The 19,215-nt window shown below is 41.7% G+C and overlaps 2 protein-coding genes across 4 annotated transcripts; one reads left to right on the top strand and one right to left on the bottom strand.

Moving 5' to 3' along the window:
* Positions 1 to 1,180: 1,180 nt before the first annotated feature.
* Positions 1,181 to 10,242, bottom strand: LOC100825873 (protein VASCULAR ASSOCIATED DEATH 1, chloroplastic). Its single transcript, XM_010239908.3, has 18 exons — positions 9,830 to 10,242; positions 9,649 to 9,711; positions 8,850 to 8,900; positions 8,102 to 8,167; positions 7,099 to 7,194; positions 6,910 to 7,011; positions 6,712 to 6,809; positions 6,432 to 6,595; positions 6,286 to 6,326; positions 6,131 to 6,218; positions 5,967 to 6,050; positions 5,793 to 5,847; positions 4,440 to 4,506; positions 3,877 to 3,973; positions 2,370 to 2,431; positions 2,240 to 2,282; positions 1,821 to 2,104; positions 1,181 to 1,727 (listed from the first exon to the last, which is right to left on the bottom strand). Exons 1-18 carry the CDS (start codon positions 10,004 to 10,006, stop codon positions 1,491 to 1,493), a joined length of 1,875 nt encoding a protein of 624 aa, XP_010238210.1. The 5' UTR covers positions 10,007 to 10,242; the 3' UTR covers positions 1,181 to 1,490.
* A 3,846-nt stretch (positions 10,243 to 14,088) lies between these two features.
* LOC100844852 (COP9 signalosome complex subunit 7) lies at positions 14,089 to 18,299 on the top strand. Of its 3 annotated transcripts, none has more exons than XM_010239901.3 (9): positions 14,089 to 14,401; positions 14,541 to 14,616; positions 15,182 to 15,270; positions 15,746 to 15,835; positions 16,106 to 16,150; positions 16,244 to 16,314; positions 16,913 to 17,045; positions 17,320 to 17,425; positions 17,989 to 18,299. In XM_010239901.3, the coding sequence occupies exons 1-8, from the start codon at positions 14,234 to 14,236 to the stop codon at positions 17,389 to 17,391; spliced, it is 744 nt and encodes a 247-aa protein (XP_010238203.1). In that variant the 5' UTR covers positions 14,089 to 14,233; the 3' UTR covers positions 17,392 to 17,425; positions 17,989 to 18,299. The 3 variants fall into 3 exon arrangements, with proteins under 3 accessions (XP_010238203.1, XP_010238198.1, XP_003563097.1); XM_010239896.3 differs by having other exon boundaries at positions 17,317 to 17,425; XM_003563049.4 differs by having other exon boundaries at positions 14,090 to 14,401; positions 17,337 to 17,425.
* The last annotated feature ends 916 nt before the right edge of the window (positions 18,300 to 19,215 follow it).

Here is a 19,215-nt window from a genome sequence, read left to right as displayed (position 1 = left end):
TTTCTAAGATAATATGTGGTGCGGCCCATCTAGGGGAGCCTCCCAGGCCAAGTTTTCATTTCCCCCCTTTTTCCTGTATCAAAAATTCAGACTGAGATAAGTTTTGAACCTAATTTAAAAATTGCGAGAAGCTTTCACTCCTGGATTTCTCTCCGTGAGATCTTCACAATCAGATAACATATCGTTGTTTTGATGAACTCTTTAACCTTAGCAGGCTAGCAGCTGTCCAGTGGAGATTTTTCCTACCTACTAGGATTTAAGTGCCACCTTTGAAGAAAACTTCAATTTTGGCGATTTTGTCTCGTCTCCGATGCTCGATTTGAAGTTGAGAGGCGATATGAACCACAGATAAACGTTTAGTATCTAGTTTTAATATTTCTTTGGTTAGGTTTGTGTACTCTTCGTGGTGACATCTTGACGGTGGAGATGGCGTTGTCTAGAAGATTGGTTTTCTGGTTCCGTCCTCGTCCTGGTGTAGACGTCGCGACCTATTTCATGGAGTCAGTCTTTTTTTGACATTTTTTTTCCTTGCCAATTCGTTGACGGAGCAGTGGTTCCGTATCTTGCTTTGCAATGGGTGTCCCCAACTATGGTGCACTCAACGATCTTATGTTCCTACTGTTTGAGGTGAGCGTCTCATACGTTTTTTACAACCTATGATATTAGCCAAAACTTTTGTCGACGGCCAAATTTTCTAACATTTGACAAACCTTGTAACAAAGAATATCAAAATCTATAATGCCAAATGAAAATAATTGAATTCCCTGTGAAATATATTTTCATACAATCTTCGTTTGACACTTTATATGTTGATATTTTTTGCTATAAGTTTGATCAAATTTAGAAAGTTTGACAACCAACAAAAATTATGCACTCTACACTACATTTTGGAACTGGGGAGTAGTATTCTTTATTTAGGTGCATATATTTGTATTTTTCAGGTTGCCTACAAATGAAAAAAAAATTGAATTTTATAGGTTAGTAGTTGTACTGTTGTACTATTCATTGGTAACATGCATAATACAAAAATTCAGAAATTTTTAGAAGTTTTAAATATGATTTCATTTAAAAAAATCGAAGCCCTAAGGAAACCGATCTCCCAAAACGAGTTTTATGTTATTCACCGGCTATTGCAGGTGTAGTGACGCTTTCAGAAGTCTCATATCGGTGCATTTGGACGTCAGAAAATGAGAAAATTGAATATTTTCTGCCAACGGGTGTTCCTTGTAACACCACCGCCATCCTGCTGTAACGTCTAATAAATATACACCACCTGGGCTCAGGCACAGTGGGGCGCAGTCCAGATATATACACCGCATCAATGCTATACCAGGATTCCGCCTTACGGCAGTGTTTCTACAATCCTCATCTTTATACTCTCGTAGCTATACGATCTACAACACAGAACAGAAACATCACACCTCTTGGTTGCATGTAACCACGTGACACGTCCATAATCACCCAGTCCGGAGGCTAGTTGAATTTGCCAGTCATGAGCGGCTCCTCAGCTTCTCCAGTCTTTCAAGGTGAGACTTGAGCCAGGCAAACTCATGCCGCATCTTCTCCATGTGCGCCTCCGCCATCTGCATCTCCTCACCTAGTAAGCTCACTCGCTTCTGCAGCCACTCTAAGCTCTCCTTGCTATAAGAACCAAAGCTGCTTCCAGAGGCCTCATGACTAACCATCAGGACCTTGGGGGATCTAGTGAGTAGCACAATGACTATTACCTGAGGTAGAGATATGGTGTCAAGACTGGAAAAAAATAGTTATCAGGCAAAAGAACTACTCCGCATGATAAACCAGACGGCCAGAATACTTGCCTGCATTAAGATAATGATGGCCACAAGCATCACTGCTAACACTGGACCAGATTGACCGGATCTCATATATGAGACTAGTGAACCCCACAATTCTTGTGAAGCGGATGCTAAAGAGCCTTTTCCTATGCTCTGTTGATGATGATGAATAGGAGGAACGAGGGTACTCAAACCAGATTCATATGGTGCAGAAGCCATATATGCGACTGTATTTTCCGAAGGATTTTCACTAATCAGAGTAGCCCCTGATTGAACATCGGCATTAGTTGCGGTGGACGCTTCTGCGTCTGCAGAAATGATGTCATCTAATTATTTCAGGCTTAGAAATATTTATTGCGGATGAGGACATAAGTTGGATCAAGCAAGTCAAAACCATGGCTAAAGCATTGACAAGTGGTACGCTGCAAATTCAATGTACATACCTTTCAACCGAGAGCTATTATCCTGCTTCAAATAATCATGACCCTGGAAGCACGCAATGGGAAGGATTATTTATAATTGAAATGTAAACAGCATTCATAGTAATATAGTACTGGGATGGAAGACACATACAAGCTTGATCCAGAGACTAAAAACTTCACGACATTCATCCTTTGTTGATTGCTCTATTTTCCCTGCAATGTAGAGATAAAAATAAAAGCAGCAGCAATGTCTTCAGTTCTCATGAATAAATGATATCTTATAAGAACCACTTGATAATCATTTATGGAATCCGTGTAATGACTCGACAAAATAGAGAGAAAATAAAGTTGTCTTTTGGGCAAACAAAATTGGAAGGAAGAAAATTTCTTTTATTTTTTATTAAGAACTACTTCAATTTTTTCAGTCTGGTTGCGAGGTCTGAATAGTGGGTATGAATCATAGTTCCATTTTTTTTTTGATCCACTCAGTTAGAATAAACTAATCGCACAACACATACAAAAATTATAGCCTAGACATAATCCCATATTAGGAAACAAAATGCAGTTAGGAAATACATTTGATCCACCCTGAAATATAGCCTAGTGTGTGCGTGTGTTGTTGCCTGAGGTTTAGTTGGCCTTTTCAATTGTTGTTGATGAAAAAGCCCTTCCTGGCCTGGACTCCTGTACATTATCTTGCTGTCCTGCCTAATGGAAACATGTGCAGAACTCTTGCATGTTCTAAAGAAAAACATTGATCCCACTCAAAAAAACGCACTGGTTTTAACTGCCACTGTAAACATGATTACCCACTAACTCTGGACACATCAAGGAAGTCATGTCAACATTAGACCAAAGGTCAGTGATCCTTGTGGTGCAGACACTAGTCACACAGACCAGCATTGCCTAATCGCCTATTAGCTGGCTAGGTGACGGCTAGGCAGGTTAGGGAAACGGCTTTTAGAATACTGCCAAAAGGGTGCGCTGCCTCAATTTATTTATTGAACTGAAAAATAGCCGTATGTCGGAAATGGTCAGAAGAAAGGATCAACAACATTCCATAATGAGTATCAAACTGTATTCAAATTCTAGAAACAGAAGAGAAGTTTCAACATCTCCCTGATAGCGAACAACTGTTAAATACCCAAAAATTTATTATCATGGGGGAAGGCACATGGAAGCTAATGGAGTGTACTGAATTGGCATTGTCCTCCACTCCTGCTTCTTGCACCAAGGGTGGGTTCTTATCACTGTGCTTTACCTTTTAAAATTGTGCCATTTATTGCATCAGGTTAATGATTTCATGAAACTGAGAAGTACTTCTCAGTATATTTTGTAACTCTGGTGGACTAAACTACCAGGAAAGTCGTCCTACATATTTTTCGGGAAGAAAAACTATACCAGAAGGAAAGGGGACCAAAGGTACATCTCTATTTCTTAAAACACACAGCTTTTACAAATAAAACTCAAGGGTTTATGTGGTCTGGAGCTTATCAACACATAAGCTGAAGCTAGAGCCAAACAATCAGCTGGTAGTTGGCGTAACTCAGCATTGATGTACCCTTTCGCAGCAAAAGTAACACCAAACTGGCCAGTAGCATATTGACTTAAATGTTTGAAAGCACTGGAGCATTCAGGACACAATGGATGTATCTTACCTCTAAATATGGTCTTCTTCGAGAACGCGACATTAATATATACCCTGAGGTAGCAACTGTTTCCATCTAGGCTATCTTGTTCAACATCCCAGATGCCCTGTGAGAAAATAAGGCAACAATAATTCCATGCAGTACCCGGAACAAAATCAACATAATACTTATATAGCTAACCACATCATTTCAGCTTTCCTAAAATGACACATCTAGGTAAGTATGTAGAGACTGGTAGCATCCACAACAGACCACATTTCTAAAGCCCTTGTATGCCCCTAGGCGCATATGTGGGTGCCCCACATGTCAGACCTGGGGCGAGCAACTTCTTATAAAAGTTGATGGAAACAAAATAGATGTTTCAGCATTAGTCATGTCTGTCAAACTAAGACCACAGATGCCATATTCCACGAAGAAGAGCGATCATGTGAATTAATTCATTTCACTTTAAGTTTATAAACAGCTATGTGAATTATATTCGTCATGCTATATCCAGTATAATGACAACTACTAGTTTATTGTGCAAACCAATTTCAGGCTACATGAACCAACATTGTAACTGGTGTCCTTACCTCAACAATGAAATGGTCCCCATATGGTGCATCACCGATTTCCTGAGATGTCCGAATCACAATATGCCTGTGGACAAGTAAACAAAAAAAACAGAAACATCAGCAAGTCTTAGCATAAATTGATCTTTAACAAAAAAAAAACATAAAAGCAATTTGTCATAGAAGACCACTGAAAGAAAAGGTCCACATTACTGCCCTAAAGTATCATTTTGTCTGCTTAACCCCAATGTCCCTTTTTAGGGGTAAACTTAAGCCCCTGATATCCAAATATCGGGTCACCTTACTCCCTTCAGGCATGTTATGAGAAGGGTTTTGCCACGGTTGCATCATGCAAGGGTGTTAACACCATCTTCTACATATCTTCTTGCTCCCTCTTCCTTATCTGTTTCTCCCTTTCTTCTCCAACTCGGGCGGACAGAGGAAGCCAGGAGGGAGAGAAAGATATTTGGAGGGGAAAAGATGTGGAGGCTTGATGATGCCACAATCAACAGCATTCATGTGTGGTTTGAAGTAGCAAACCGGATGATATGGAAGACCACTTGGCAATACCACCATCTATGCTATTAGTCGGGCGTTAATGAATTGTCGAGCGTTAATGAATTGTATAGGAATGAACATCAGGGAGTTAAGTGTACCACAAAAATGGAGGGTTAAGCAGATAGACATAATCAAAGAAAACCACTAGGCAAATCAAACTCGGTGCTATGTGAATTGGTATGAACCATCAGGGAACTAAGAATCAGCTTGAACTGTCATGGTAGCAGAGTGGACAGATTCCAGGAAGAAATATACTTTTCATATTCATTTTGTATTAGAAGGAGAACGTCAAGAAGGTGCAAAACACAGAAACAAGCGAAGAAAACCCGCAACCACACTCTACACAAAGCTGCCAGCCAAAACAAGAGAGAAAGGAAAAGACGAAGGCAAAAGAAGAAAGGCAAAAGAAGCAAAATAAATCTGCTCTACAAGAGAGCTCACAACACCACTCTAGTCCAGGAAGAAATATATTAGAAGAAACAAGAGTATGCTAAACTCAACAAGAAAGAATAGTAAGTGATAGATAGCGTAACTATCTTCACATGCAAATGACAATGGGTACATACCGACACAAAAGTTGGCACAAATAAATCCATTATCAGGTTTGGGCATGATATTGCAATAGGCCGCCATGAAAGAATGACTAACTAAGCTATCATTCAATTCCAAATAATCACTAACAGGAACTCCATGCAAACCAACAGACACTCATCATAAAATGAAATATTAGCTAATATCACATCTAAATTTTGACTTCACATTTCAGAGAACTACATTTTATGGCAACCTGCAGAACTGTATTAAATTTAAGCTAACCTGTTTTTGTACAGACGAAGTTTCTGAACCTCCTGACAAGTGCCAAATTTTGCACCTAAACGCAATTTAGAAGAATGAAAATAGATGATACATCAATGTAAATCCATTAATGGCACATGATGACATATGAAATGCCAATTATTATAACCAATATGCAGAAATTTCTAGACATACCAAGATAAATTTTAATTGGGTGCAAAAATGAGACATCCCTTGCAAGTCCTTGCTCATCCAAACGCCATTTGGAACAACGGAATTCTACAGGCATCTTGGTTTCAGTAGAATATATTACTGAATGAAAGGAGATTGTTGAAAAGGGGGCATAATTGGGTATTAACCTTTGTCACCACACTTTTTATGGAGATCATCCAAAAACCCAAAGGCACCATCAGAGAATAAGACATCAAAGAGAACTTCCACAGGCACCTGTTATTAGAGTGTTAGTAGGGTGAAGTTCCGTTAATACTTATAGCAGTAGAAGTTAAACACAAACCTGAAACTTAGACTCCGTGATCAAAGTATAGGACTCAGGTACTGGGGAAAATAGATGATGTCCAAGCAAAATAGTTAAGTAACAATAGACTAGCAACAGAGTTGATGATACAAAAAAAGACAAAGAGGAGAGTAATTCAAACAAACCATTAGGAGCATCGTCATCAAATGGCTCCGAGCTAAATGGGTCAAGTGAAGCAACAGTCTCTTCAGTTCGATCCTCTGGCACTTTTGAAAACCTTTTAGAAATATTGATGTCTGAATCAACATAATCAGTACTACCACCCACTGCAGCTGTATGATTGGCAGGCCTGCATTCAAGTATAGTCAAAATGAACATTCATAAATAGTCATAAAGGAGAAAATTCCATTTCATGGTGCTAACTGCTAAAGCGAGCAAGTTATTTTTGTTCAGTCTGCAAAAAACCTGTCCAATGGCGATGAATCATCATCTTGTTTAGATTCTTTTCCTTCTTCCAACAAAACATAACCATTTTCATCACTGCTGCTTGCTGACTTTGCATCCTATGGTGCATAAAAGAGCAAGTGTAGACAGCCTGTTAGACATTAACTTCTTTTATAACTAGTTGGCGCAAAAATACTTGATATCAACAAGTTTGCTAACCTGACGTTCAAGGAGCAATCTAGTATCACTGACATGATGTTCCCAAGCATCTACTATAATACGATATGCTTCATCACGTGCCAAGAAAGATCCAAAAAAATGCTGCAAGTAATCCAACTTGAGTACATGACATATTGAATCTAATATACACTAGATATTGTCAACTTGAAGCAGTGATAGATTCCTCACCCTCTTTGTGCCAGCAACAATTTCTACGGCATTAGGAAAAATAGCAGCTGTTTTTGCTTTGCGAATATCAGTCACATCCTGCAAAGGTATAGTTTTCTGGATAGAAAACAATATCACAGCACTGTGACCAATAAGTTCTAAAATTGGTATGAGCAAATAGATGTATTGGCAAACAAAATAATTACATGCAACTATAGGATAATTAATGAGCAACAGTACAGGCATATAACCATTAAACACCAACTAACAAAACCAATTTGAGTACTCGCAAAAAAAGCTACTTCATCAGTATGTAAATCAGTTGATGTGTGATTATACAGTAACTTAAATGGAGAACCTCCCTTAAGTTTCTAGTTCAATTTCAGCTCTCTGATTCAGCTGTTAAGAAATGGTTTCCTTGCAGCAAGCGAGAAAATTTGATTTATAATGAATACAGAGGTGGAAAGAACAAAATGAAACTACCACTAACTCAGCTTTAAAATATATTAATTCCAAGATGCCAATTATTCATTGTTGAACTTATTACACAATATACTGGAGAAGATAAAGTAGAATTTGCAGAACAGAGTGCAAAACCTGCTCCTGATCGCACACAGCAATGTTTAATTTCAAGGCACAGTCAAAGACTAATATATATTATAGACAGCATGGCACCCAACGCATTTCACAAGCAAATGCTTTGAGGATGATGTTTAATGATATGAACTTAGTGCAAGAAAATGTCTAAAATGATAGTCCCTTCGTTTCATAATTATTGTCTCAAATTTGCCCAAAAATGGATGTATCTATTCCTAAAAAGTGTCTAGATACATGTAATATTTCAACAAGAATTATGGAACGGAGGGAGTACAAAGCAACTTCAAACGATGGCATTTGTCAAAATCCTTTAAGCTTTGACAACATTCATAAAGTAGATAAATTGATTGGTTATCTACTGCTAGTAGTGCAATTAAGCAACCTAAAACAGTACACACGATGGGATTGCCTTCAGATCATTTATTACCTTTGTCTCGTATCCAAAAATGTTGGAGTAGAAGCATATATGGTGTAGAAATAAATACATATGGCCCTGCCAAATAATACATACTTATCAGAATCAGAAAATTGTAAGCAGGGCTGAAACCAGATATCTCCTCCCAGTAAAATGGAACAACTAAACATACAATTCAGTTCTACCATCTGTGGTTAGCAATTAAAGCCTAGGGGATCCTGTGGCACGGAGTGACGGAGCGCTAACCAAAGCACTAGTTACACAACAATACAACATTGCCTAATGGTTGTTACAAATCAAGAAACAAACAAACAGATACAAGACAGCAAAGGTGGAAATTGGCATCAGCACCTTTAATTGCAAAAACATAGGTGCCTTTTCACAACTTTGAGGTGCCTAGTAATTATTTGATTTGAAACAAGTTCACCGGAAATTATCACATTGAATGCAAGGACTGCCATAGCCATATTATCAAGAGGAAGAAAATTCACTCACAATATAAAAAAATTATTGATTTACTAGGTCCACTATGTATGTTCACGCATGTATATTTATATACTATGAACCACACAAACTTGAATTGAGTTTTGGTGGTCTTACATGCCTTATATTGATACAAGAAAATGCAAACAGAAATAAACCCTGTCTGGCCACAAATTTACACCAAAATACAGGCAGCTTATGTTCATGGGAGTTAATTTTGGATAGTAGTACATGGGAAGTAATAAGAAAAACACAGAATGAAGTGAAAACGAACTACCTGAAGAAGAATATTTTCTTGGAGTGCGCAATTAAAATCTTGCACAAGAACCTGCAAAAAAGAACCAATTATCATTCAAAACATTAAATTTATGGAAAAAAAGATAGAAGGTCCCTTGTGAACATGTACAGGTAACATCCGAAGCATTGAAAATATATATTGTGCTTCTGTGCTCTATTCAATTCAAATAAATAATCCAAAATTTCACCTCCGGGCCAACCCATCACAATCCAGTAGGTCGCTAAATTACTTTCAGACCAAAATATGAACTTGCCAAGTTATTGAGATAGGACAAGCCAGATTGACAATTATTTTTTTATAAACAGATGAACTTAGCATGTTATAATGATAGGTCATGCCAGATTGACAATTTGTTTAACCTTAACTGCTACTCAATCAATCATCAACCTCGAGTCACAAAAGAGCTTACGAAATCACAAACTGGGTATTGAATCCCTTGCATAAAATGGCTATTGAATCAAAGGAAATCCACCAGCTACAGCAAGTCAGCCACAATTACGGGGAGCTACATCAGATTCATCCACAATTGAATCACCACTGCGCATTCTACATGTAGACAAATTTGGAACGACAAAATGTTGCCCTAAATACCTAGGCAGAGACAAAATTAAATGACGAATAGCCATGATGCGGTCTTATGTGTGGGAAAACTAGGACGCACGAATAGTCAAAAGTTTCATATAGAATCAAATCCCCTCAACCCCAGCTGGACCATCACAATCCGAAGTGAAGAGTTAAATCGAACAGAGGATCAGAAGCGACCGCCAGCGCGAATTACCTCGTCGGGAGGGAGCCGGAACATTAGCCTGTACTCCTCGCTCCTGCTCGCGAGCAACGGGCTCTGCACGATCAGCCCCACCGCATTAGAAGGCAGAAAAAGAAAAGCGAGCAAAAGAGGCCCCCCGGAGAGGAAGCAGTAAAATTCCGACAAGTCCAATTCCGAAGCAAGCGCCACCCACCGAGGGATCGCACGCGGAGAGGTCTCCGGAGTAGGCGGATGCCGGGGACGAGACCGCGGACGCGTCCACGCCGGGCGGCGCCGACGCGAGGCGGCGCGGCGGGGAGGCCGGCGAGGGCGCGGTGGTGTTGGCGGCGAGGGCGCGGCTCGGGGAGGCGGCGGCGGTCGGGGACGCCATGCCGTCAGCGCCGGGAGCCAGGGGCAGGGATAGCGGCGCGGTGGTCGCCGGCGAGTGGAGCGGGGGAGGCTGCGCCGGTGGCCGGTGGGGGAGAGAGGAGGCGAATGCCGAACGGTAGGTAGGTGGAGTGAGGAGGACGAGTAGGGAGAGAGAGGAAGGGGGGTTTGAATAATAAAAGCGAGGGCGGTGAGAATGGCGACGGTGACGTCTTCCGGCCTTCTTCGGGATCCGTCGACTAGCTGCTGTGGGGTTCGGCCGGTCGACACCCGGGGAGGAAGAAAAGGAAGACGGAACAACGGAGAACGTATTACACAGAGTACTCATTTAGTACGACTACAAATTAAACGATTGCTAGACTTAATTAGTGGTACTGGCGTTTGCTAGAAGTGTATAAATTTGTTTTCTGTTTTTTCTTTGTGGGGAAAACAGTGCACAATTGGTCAATTTTGTAGACCTTGACGAGCATTACCTGCGGATCAAGTGGCAACAAAGACGGTCTCAAAAATATATGCATAGCCAATAAAGGCGTCTCTTTCCTTCTTCTTCTTCTTTTCCCAGAGAAAATGGTGCTTTCTTTATAGTACTGCGAAAGAATGAACAATACGGTATGATATCGCTATCTATCCAAACCCATAAATAAATCCAAACTTGGAGTATTCGTTCGGTAGCGGCCACGGGACCAACGGACATTGGGAAGTCCTCTCGTACAATGCTCCCTCGCAATCACGGGAAGAGCATTTTTCCGCGCAGGGCTTCGCTCTACCATCCGACGCACAGCAGCCCTGCATCCATGCGTGCAGCGACCAGAAAACCAGACGATTGATACGAGAGAGGGAGCAGATATGACGGATTCACGGGCACGCTACGGCAAAGGTTTCTGTAAGTGGAGAGGGAAGAGCAGCATCAAACGTGTCGGGTTTGGAAAGGAAAACCCGACGACGCACGGAACGGCAGCGCCACTAGCTCCGGTCCTCGGTGGCATTGCCACGGAGCTTGACGCCTCAGCACGATCGCGACGTCTGGCTTAACGCGAAACGGGGGTTGGGATTTCTGCCCTTTTATTATATTTTGAATCCCCTTGAGTTCTTTTATACAGGACGTCGTATTTTTTTTTTCATTCAGCAATGCGACGCAGAATACACGCACAGCACACCACGCTAAACGTTACAAAACTACATTCAATTTAATTAACGGACAATCTACGTGAGTCACGTGCCAACTTTGCTTTATAGGCGGCGCCGTTTTGAGATTTAGAAAACATTCGTGGTGTCTTCTCGGAATTTCGTTTATCTCATTTCTCTCTTTCTCATCCTCTTTCCGGATCCATCCTTTCCACCCGATTTTTCTCCCATACCGCAGCCTGTCGCCCCTAGCGTAGTGCGTTCAAAAGTAAACTCCGCCGGACTCGTTTAACTCACAAGCTAGCTTGTTAAACTTATTAGAAAAAAAGAATAAAGTCCATTTTAAACCCTGAGTTCGTAGTGTTGGTCTGAGTTCAACCTCAACCTCTTAATGCTTGAAATCAGCACCCTGACCTTACTGATCCAAATCAATTTGAACCTTTGACTTGTTTGGCACACCAGGAAACACTGATATCGACCGGTATTGCATATCATTTTCTGATTACACTCACCGACAACATGGTCCCACATGCCATATTCATCTTCCTCAACATCCGCCAAACCATGTTCATCTCTTCCCTCCCGCCTGTGTCTTCCGTCACAGATTCATCAACACTAGGTGCTAGGACGCGGAGCTCCTCCTCACTGCCTTCTTCCTCAACGCAGGCTTTGTGCCTATCCTGAAGAAAAATTGGGCATGGGGTTGGGTTCTCGGGGGTGTCAGAAAGCTATGGAGCAGCAATGCATGGAAACGGGGTTGGCCATGGTCATTTAATGCAACCAATTTCTTGCGACGGTGAGCATGGATGAGATATGGGAAGAAAAGCACGCTGCACACCATATGCTCGGAGTTAGCAGAGAGGTTCTGTAGTAGGTGGAGAGAGCAGATGGATCTGACAAATGGGGCAAAGATGTCAGCGAGAGTAATAAAAATGGATGGTGATCCCGGTTGGGATAATCATTTTTCCCAACATTCCAAATAGGTCCTAGGTTATAATTAACCAGGATTGGTAAAATCAGGGTGCTCAGTGATTAGAAGGTTAGGGTTTAATTATAACTTGTAAGTTTAAAGTTAAATTTCCAGCCTTACTCAAGATGATGCTTCCCTCGGTCACATGCGAGTATGCAAGCTCCACTCGCTGACGATGTCAGCATGACCGGGCTTTTTGTACACTAATCGCAACTAATTACCGACGATCTCTGGCGGTCATGCGCACACACCTTGTCAGAGGAAGAGAAGACAAGAAACGGTGATAGAGAGCATTGAAGAAATGGGGGGAAACACACCAGGAAAGAGAGTCAGTCTTTCTGATATTTCAAAAATAAGGACGACTCGAGAAAATGCATGGTGAGATGAGAGATGAGAGGGATCATCGTGTTCCAAGTGACAAATCTTTCTTTTTCTTTTTTTGAAACACCAAGTGGCACAAAGTGTAACACCTAATAGACCGTGGAAAAGGGCGACGTATCCAGTGAATCCTCCTACCTCCGTGCATCCGTGTATCCGACGATTTGGAACCAGTCGATCGTAATCGTGGGAGCCTGCTGTCTTATGGAAACTTTTGCAGCAAAGCGCCCGCCTCCAGCATTTCTATCTTGCAAAGTACCCCTTCCTCAGGTTAAATCATGTCCCAGTTAATCCCCCATGCTACACGCATCAATACATCATTTTCTCCCCCCACTAGTTCTCCCGACGGCGACGAGACCAAACCCAGATAAAATCTATCCAAGCTCACCGTTGCGGTCGCGGGCACGATCTGCTGCGTTGTTCAGGTCTTGCCAACCTCCGCGTGGCCATACCCCGTCCGCCTTCTTGCCGGGGCCTGACGCCAAGTTCGCCGGCGGCCGCAACAGATCTGTCAGTTCCAGCTTGCACCACGCCCTCGTCTAGTGCACCTTCCCCTAGTGAGTAATGACGCCAGCATTCTTTGCGTGGGCAGGTTGTACAGCCCCGCTGGGACCCCGGCAGAGCAACCAGATAGCTGAATTTTTCTTGTTCCTATTTGATGTATCTAGTACTTGCAGATTGACTTCCTAGATGTGGCTTGTGAGCTTATTGTCCGCAATTGTTGCTTGTGATGTGAGTGTAGATGGATGGGGAATATCGATTTTCAGACAAAAATGAACGCTTGTTGTTGTGAATGGAAATTTTAGATAGAAATTCTTATTGCCTTGTTCCTATTGGAAATTGAAGAAACAGGACAACGCATGACAGTGCATCGGAAATGAAATTGATCCTGAAAGAACTTTATGGGACCTTTTAGGCCGTCAGGCGACTCAGGCGTATACGTCTGGGTCTGGCCATCGGAATCTCCGTCTGATTGTGCAATCGTTGCAGCCGCCGGCGCCCTGGGCATCAAGATCCGTCAAGGAGGCTGGCCGAGACTTGAACAACGCATGGTGGATCATGCCGAGCAACTAGGGGGATGAGTCTGGCACGCTTGCTGAACACCTGAACTCGTCGGCATCGGGAGAACCAGCGTGGGGTAGAAGACGACTCCAGAAGACGATGTATTGGTGCTTGTGACAGAAACTAATTGGGGTACTTTACAAAATAGGATGAGCGGAGGCAGACGCTTTACTGCAAAAGTTCCCATAAGACAGCAGGCTCTCACGATTACGATCGACTGGTTTCAAATCTCGGATACACGGATGCACCGAGGCAGGAGGATTCGCTGATAGGTCGCCGTGAAAAAGTCTGCAAAATGAATTAAGTATCGATGCTCTTTCTTTTGATCACTGTTACGCAGTTCGTTTTTTTATTTTTTCTTTGACGAAAACGAGAAATGAATGGACCACCGTAACGCAAACGACCCAACCACGTGGCGTGCGCCATCGGCACGAGTACGCGGCAACCTGGCCGAACACCACCGAGTCTGAATCAACCACGAAACGATGTCTCAAAAGGAAAATAAAATTAGTTTACAAAAAAAGGAAAATAAAAACGACACAAAAATCCAACCAAAACCCCCTGAAAGCCAAAAGCCACACGAGAACGCCAGCAAGGGGAAGCGGAAGCGAAACCGCAGCTGGAGGCGGAGAGGAGAGAGAGATCCCCGGAACCCTAACCCTACTAGCCCCCCTACCTTCGCCGGCTGCGACTGCGATGGCGATGGACGCGGAGCGGCGGCAGGCGGAGCTGATCGAGCAGTTCTCGGCGCAGGCGGCGGCGCTCTCGTCGGCCCCGCAGCTGGCGGCGCTCGTGCTCGAGGCCACCTCCCACCCGGCGCTCTTCGCCTTCTCCGAGCTCCTCACCCTCCCCGCCCTCTCAAAGGTAACCTGCAGCTCCTTACCGGTGCTCTCCGTGCGAGTGCCGCCTCGTAGTTAGGGGTTAGGGTTTCCAGTTCCCTGCCACGGTTGTTTGATTCGATCTAATGTGTCGTGGTGTCGCTGTTCTTCGTTCGTCGGTGCAGCTAACGGGCACGCAGTACGCCTCTTCGCTGGACCTGCTCCGCCTCTTTGCCTATGGCACTCTCAAGGACTATAAGAGTAAGATTGCACCTTTTTTGCTTTTCGTTCACACATTGCCCTTTGGATCGTGCTATGCATCGTTTGTGTATGCCAGTTTGATGTATCTGTGTGTTGTGGTGCATTGTCTGATCTGGCACGTGTTTGTGCAGCCCACTAAGATTTTAACCTTTTGTCCTGAATCCTGTGCCCTAAAGACCACAAACCGGACAATTTGCTTCCAAACTAAGGATCTTTTTGCTTTGATGCTCATCTGAATTAATATAAAATGGTAAATATCTGCGTGTGGTGCCTCTGTAGATAATTTTCAAAATCTCCTTGGAGAACACATAGTGAAGTATACACTGATACATATCCAAGCTTAAAAACAGAGCCTGAGCTGTGGTTGTTGCCAGTGTGTGATCAATTTTTTTGATAGCCAAAACATTTGTGGGCATCAGCTCCTTTTCACCTTACTACCAATTTACCATTAGCATGCCTCGCAGCTTTTAGATTTTTACCCATTGTTTTCTGGTATTGATGATAATTGCAAGGTATGGAAATTTATTGTTTGAATCATAACTACTTTTTTTTAATGTAAACGTAGGTAATTCTTGCACCCTACCTGCATTGCTACCTGATCAGGTACGGAAGCTGAAGCAACTCAGTGTGCTAACTTTGGCTGAGTCAACCAAGGTACTATTTCTGGCTAATCTTATCTGATATGCACATCAATTTTTGTTGAGCTACTCTTTCGGTGCACACAATGAAGCTCGATAAACTTGTTTGTAGTCATCATGTAAGCACGTTACGGTGCATGCTTGTTCTTTAGGTTTCTTGCATCTCAGTGTTTCTTAGTTCTAATTGTAAATAGTTTGTGTAATCCTCTGTGTTGGGGAGCTAGCCTGGAAGGTTTGACAACCAAAGACTGAAGAAACCTTCTGGTGTTTTTCTTTGATAATTGGTAGCCAGTTGCTGAAGGAACTTTTTTCCTTTTATTATGTTTGCTTAATCAAGTTTTACAAGATGTGTGGGCCCATATTGTTCTTTTCCTATTTTAGCTTGATTAAGTGTATATCGGTAGTAATTCATTACCTTCCGGTTTGTGTTATGTTCTCTATACACAATCCTTAATATACTCTCCTTTTCTCTTTATCATTGCCTTCTTAAGGTGCTACCATATGATAAACTCATGCAAGAGTTGGATGTTTCTAATGTAAGAGAACTTGAAGATTTCCTCATAAACGAGTGCATGTACTCGGTAAGTTCTTGTGTTTTATTTTATATTAGTCACTTCAATGTCTGCATATTCCCATCCCTTAACTTCATTGGAGAGAAGTGTCTTATTGAAGTTGTTATTTACCTCACCTTTCTGTTCTGTGCATTTGACAGATTTGGCTTGTAATAATTCTTCTATTTGTGGTGCTGTTCATTAGTCTCTACTCTTTAGGATCCTTAACAAGTTTGTATATCGCAAAAACCTAGTTGTATTTTTAGCAGACATTTTGTGATATTTTTCTTGTTTTCTTAGGGTATTGTCAGGGGCAAATTGGATCAGCTGCGGCGGTGCTTTGAAGTAAGACATACAGAGTCTACATATGCTACAATCATGATGAATTTATTCTTCATCTCTCAAGTGATCATTTTTATTTTATTTCATGAATGTCAGGTACAATTTGCCGCTGGAAGAGACCTTACACCTGGTCAGCTAAACAACATGATAGAAACCTTGTCCGACTGGTGCGTATTTATTTAAGATTCTTTTCCTCAAAGTTTGTCTGTCCTGGGGAATTTGAATCTTCTTGTAATAACCTTTATTGTACAGATTGTAATTACCTATTTAGTTCTGATACTGTAGTAGGGTAACTTGTGTATCTGTGTGATTATTCTCTGATATGTTTCTTCATTCCCTGATTAGTTATATAGGAGATTGCTTCTAGCAGTTATCTGTTGCGTGAAATTGTATATATGCACAATTTGTTTGCTGCAATCAGCTCTTTAATGGAAAAACTAAAAGTCAAAGTAGCAATTGATTTGTTTGCTTTCTGGCTTTGTCACTGGATGCAGGTTCATTCTTGTTTTTACATAGCTTGCAGACTTAGTCATATGCAAATGCTTCTTGCTAAATCAGTAGTCTCCTTTTGCCTTTCACCGGCGCAATTATGATACGGACATGCTTTGTGCTCTCTTTGCTCGATATTTTGCTAGTCATTTAATATCTTCCTGACTAGTTTGCTACTTCCATCTTCATTGCACATTTTGAGGTGACTGTAACTCATGGGAGGTTGGTAGAAGTATATTGTTACCGATTTAACGCAAATGTTTATTATGTTTACAGGTTGGGAACATCAGATGGTCTATTGCACCAAATTCAGGAGAAAATCAAGTGGGCTGATGCAACGAGTGAAGTGAACAAGAAGCACCAGAAAGAATTTGAAGATAGAGTGGAAGAAGCCAAAAAGTCAATCAAGGTCAGTTGGATTAAATTGAAAGTAACTACCATTTGTAGTTTGAGTTAATCATTGAATTAAAAGGATAAAATCTTTATGTTTTCTTGTTGCTAGGATAATACATTTTCCATAACTGTTATGATCCGTTCTAGGTTACCTTGCATTCTGTTGTGTTCTATCACCCGATTGTTTTCCTTTTGATTTTAATTATTGGCTCTTGAATGTTCATATAGTAGCAACTAATTGTATTAAATAGTGGAATTGCCGGACCATGTTTCTTACTTGATGGCAGAAGTTGAACAATGTAAGCAGGCAGACATTGACTTACGGGGGCACGACGACTTTCTCTCTGAATCGGGAGGAATAATGGATTTTGAAGAGGACCGCATCCGACCAAAAAGGTAATATATGTTGTAGATTGTTCAAAGCCAGTCATGATTATCTTGCCATTTTAGCTAGTAATTATATTATATTTTCTAAGATGCACACTATTTAAATGTGTGCATTCTTTGGACAAGCTTTCAGCAACCTCCAAGTAACTAAATACTCCCTCCGTTCCATAATTCTTGTCTCAAATTTGCCCAAAAATGGATGTATCTATTCCTAAAAAAGCGTCCAGATTCATGTAATATTTTGACAAGAATTATGGGATGTAGGGAGTAGTATTTTCTGGTGAAACCTATGTGGAAATAAATAGAACCATAATAGTTTATACTTCTACTTTGGTTCAAGAGGAAAGTCCGGAACTTCTTGCATAAAGTTCAGCAAAAAACAGATCTGCTCCACTCAGTTATCTTGTATTGTCAACACCACCATCTTAGAATTGCATGCCACTGTTCAACTATGACTGATCTTTTTTTAAACTGAATTTATGACTGATCTTTTTTTAACTGAATTATGACTGATACTGAGTATTTTTTAACTGAATTAGGACTTATCTGGTATATACAAACTTGTATTTCAGGAGGCGACAACCAATGGCATAGTTTCAATGAAGTATTTATCCATGTCCCTGCTTGCGGAAATGCCGATGCGTCCTTAGACATTTTGGCACCAGAGTTGAGGAAATGTCCTTGCATCGATTGTGGTGCTTCTTGAAGCGAGTCTCTGTTGAGAAAACGCTAGTTTTTGGTACGAGATGTTACAAGGAGATGACTCTTACCGCATTTATTTAGTAGCACAAAAGGCAGATGAGCTCCTTGGTGCTGTAAACACTATGGTTCTAAAGAAAAGTATATTTTAGTAAGTTGGCGATTGCCCAGTTTCTTTTGGTTTTGTTGCGCTTGCGTGATTTGATTTGTGGAGGTGGAAGTTTGTCTATGATTCGTGGGGTTTCATGTTTCTGCACGGGAGCCAGCCAGTCCAAATGTTTATCAAGGGTGTGTATGATTTGAGAGCCTGTTTGCTTTGCGGCAGACGCCCGCTTCGCGGGCGAGCGTTTGCTTAAACGCCAGTGATTTGGCGAGCCCACATTGCTTTCCCGAGAATCTGCCTGTGTCAGTAGCTTTTTGTGCCCACGCACGGGCGAAATCTGTGCGGCAGAATCGCTCGCCCACAAATTGGCGAGCCAACGGTTGGCGCGGTGGATCTGGGCAGAAAGCAAACAGGCCTGAGTCCAAGCCAATCTTGCCAATATTTTGGTGAGTCCAAGGATTTGGTTGCCCATGTTTTGGCCAATGTTGAGCAAAGAGTGAACTAGCTTTGCTAGTAGCGTAGTCATACCAAAATGTTGATCCAAGCAAGGGTAAAAAAAAAATCGAAATAAGAAAAGTTGAAATTGCTTGGTTGGTTCGGCCATCCAAACACACATTATAACCCTTTCAGTTTTCATTGACTCGTTATAGGCTAGTTTCCAGCAGGAGCGATGCGATTGTCCTCGTTCCAGCATTGTACTTAACTCTTATGATCCGTGATGTAACTTTGTTTGATGATGAATAAGGAGGTACTTTGTTGTCAAAAAAAGACTTCGAATTTGACTTGGTTATGTCGTACCAAATTTGACTATTTCTTGACGCAAAGGCTTTTGATAGAGCTGGACATTGAGTTGAACAAGTAGCTTGTTACTCGATTTGATTTGGCTCGAACTCGAAACCTAACAAGTCAAGTCACGCTAGCTGTTACCTTAACGAGTTGGAGTCAAGCTATACCGGCCACTTGCATAGAACACTAAACGCAAAAAAAAAAGTACACC

Source organism: Brachypodium distachyon, chromosome 1, assembly GCF_000005505.3.
Source record: "Brachypodium distachyon strain Bd21 chromosome 1, Brachypodium_distachyon_v3.0, whole genome shotgun sequence".
Taxonomy (NCBI): domain Eukaryota; kingdom Viridiplantae; phylum Streptophyta; class Magnoliopsida; order Poales; family Poaceae; genus Brachypodium; species Brachypodium distachyon.
This window is presented reverse-complemented; position numbering and strand designations above follow the sequence as displayed.

Bases quoted from the DNA above. Each gene is read 5' to 3' on its own strand.
- LOC100825873 (XM_010239908.3), bottom strand. From the start codon at position 10,006: ATGGCGTCCCCGACCGCCGCCGCCTCCCCGAGCCGCGCCCTCGCCGCC. The intron at 6,219-6,285 runs GTTTGTGTTTAA...CTCTAATAACAG, and splicing joins TCACGGAGTCTAAGTTTCAG to GTGCCTGTGGAAGTTCTCTT. The intron at 3,974-4,439 runs GTAAGGACACCA...ATTTTCTCACAG, and splicing joins GGGACCATTTCATTGTTGAG to GGCATCTGGGATGTTGAACA.
- LOC100844852 (XM_003563049.4), top strand. From the start codon at position 14,234: ATGGCGATGGACGCGGAGCGGCGGCAGGCGGAGCTGATCGAGCAGTTC. The intron at 14,402-14,540 runs GTAACCTGCAGC...TCGTCGGTGCAG, and splicing joins CCCTCCCCGCCCTCTCAAAG to CTAACGGGCACGCAGTACGC. The intron at 16,151-16,243 runs GTAAGACATACA...CATGAATGTCAG, and splicing joins AGCTGCGGCGGTGCTTTGAA to GTACAATTTGCCGCTGGAAG.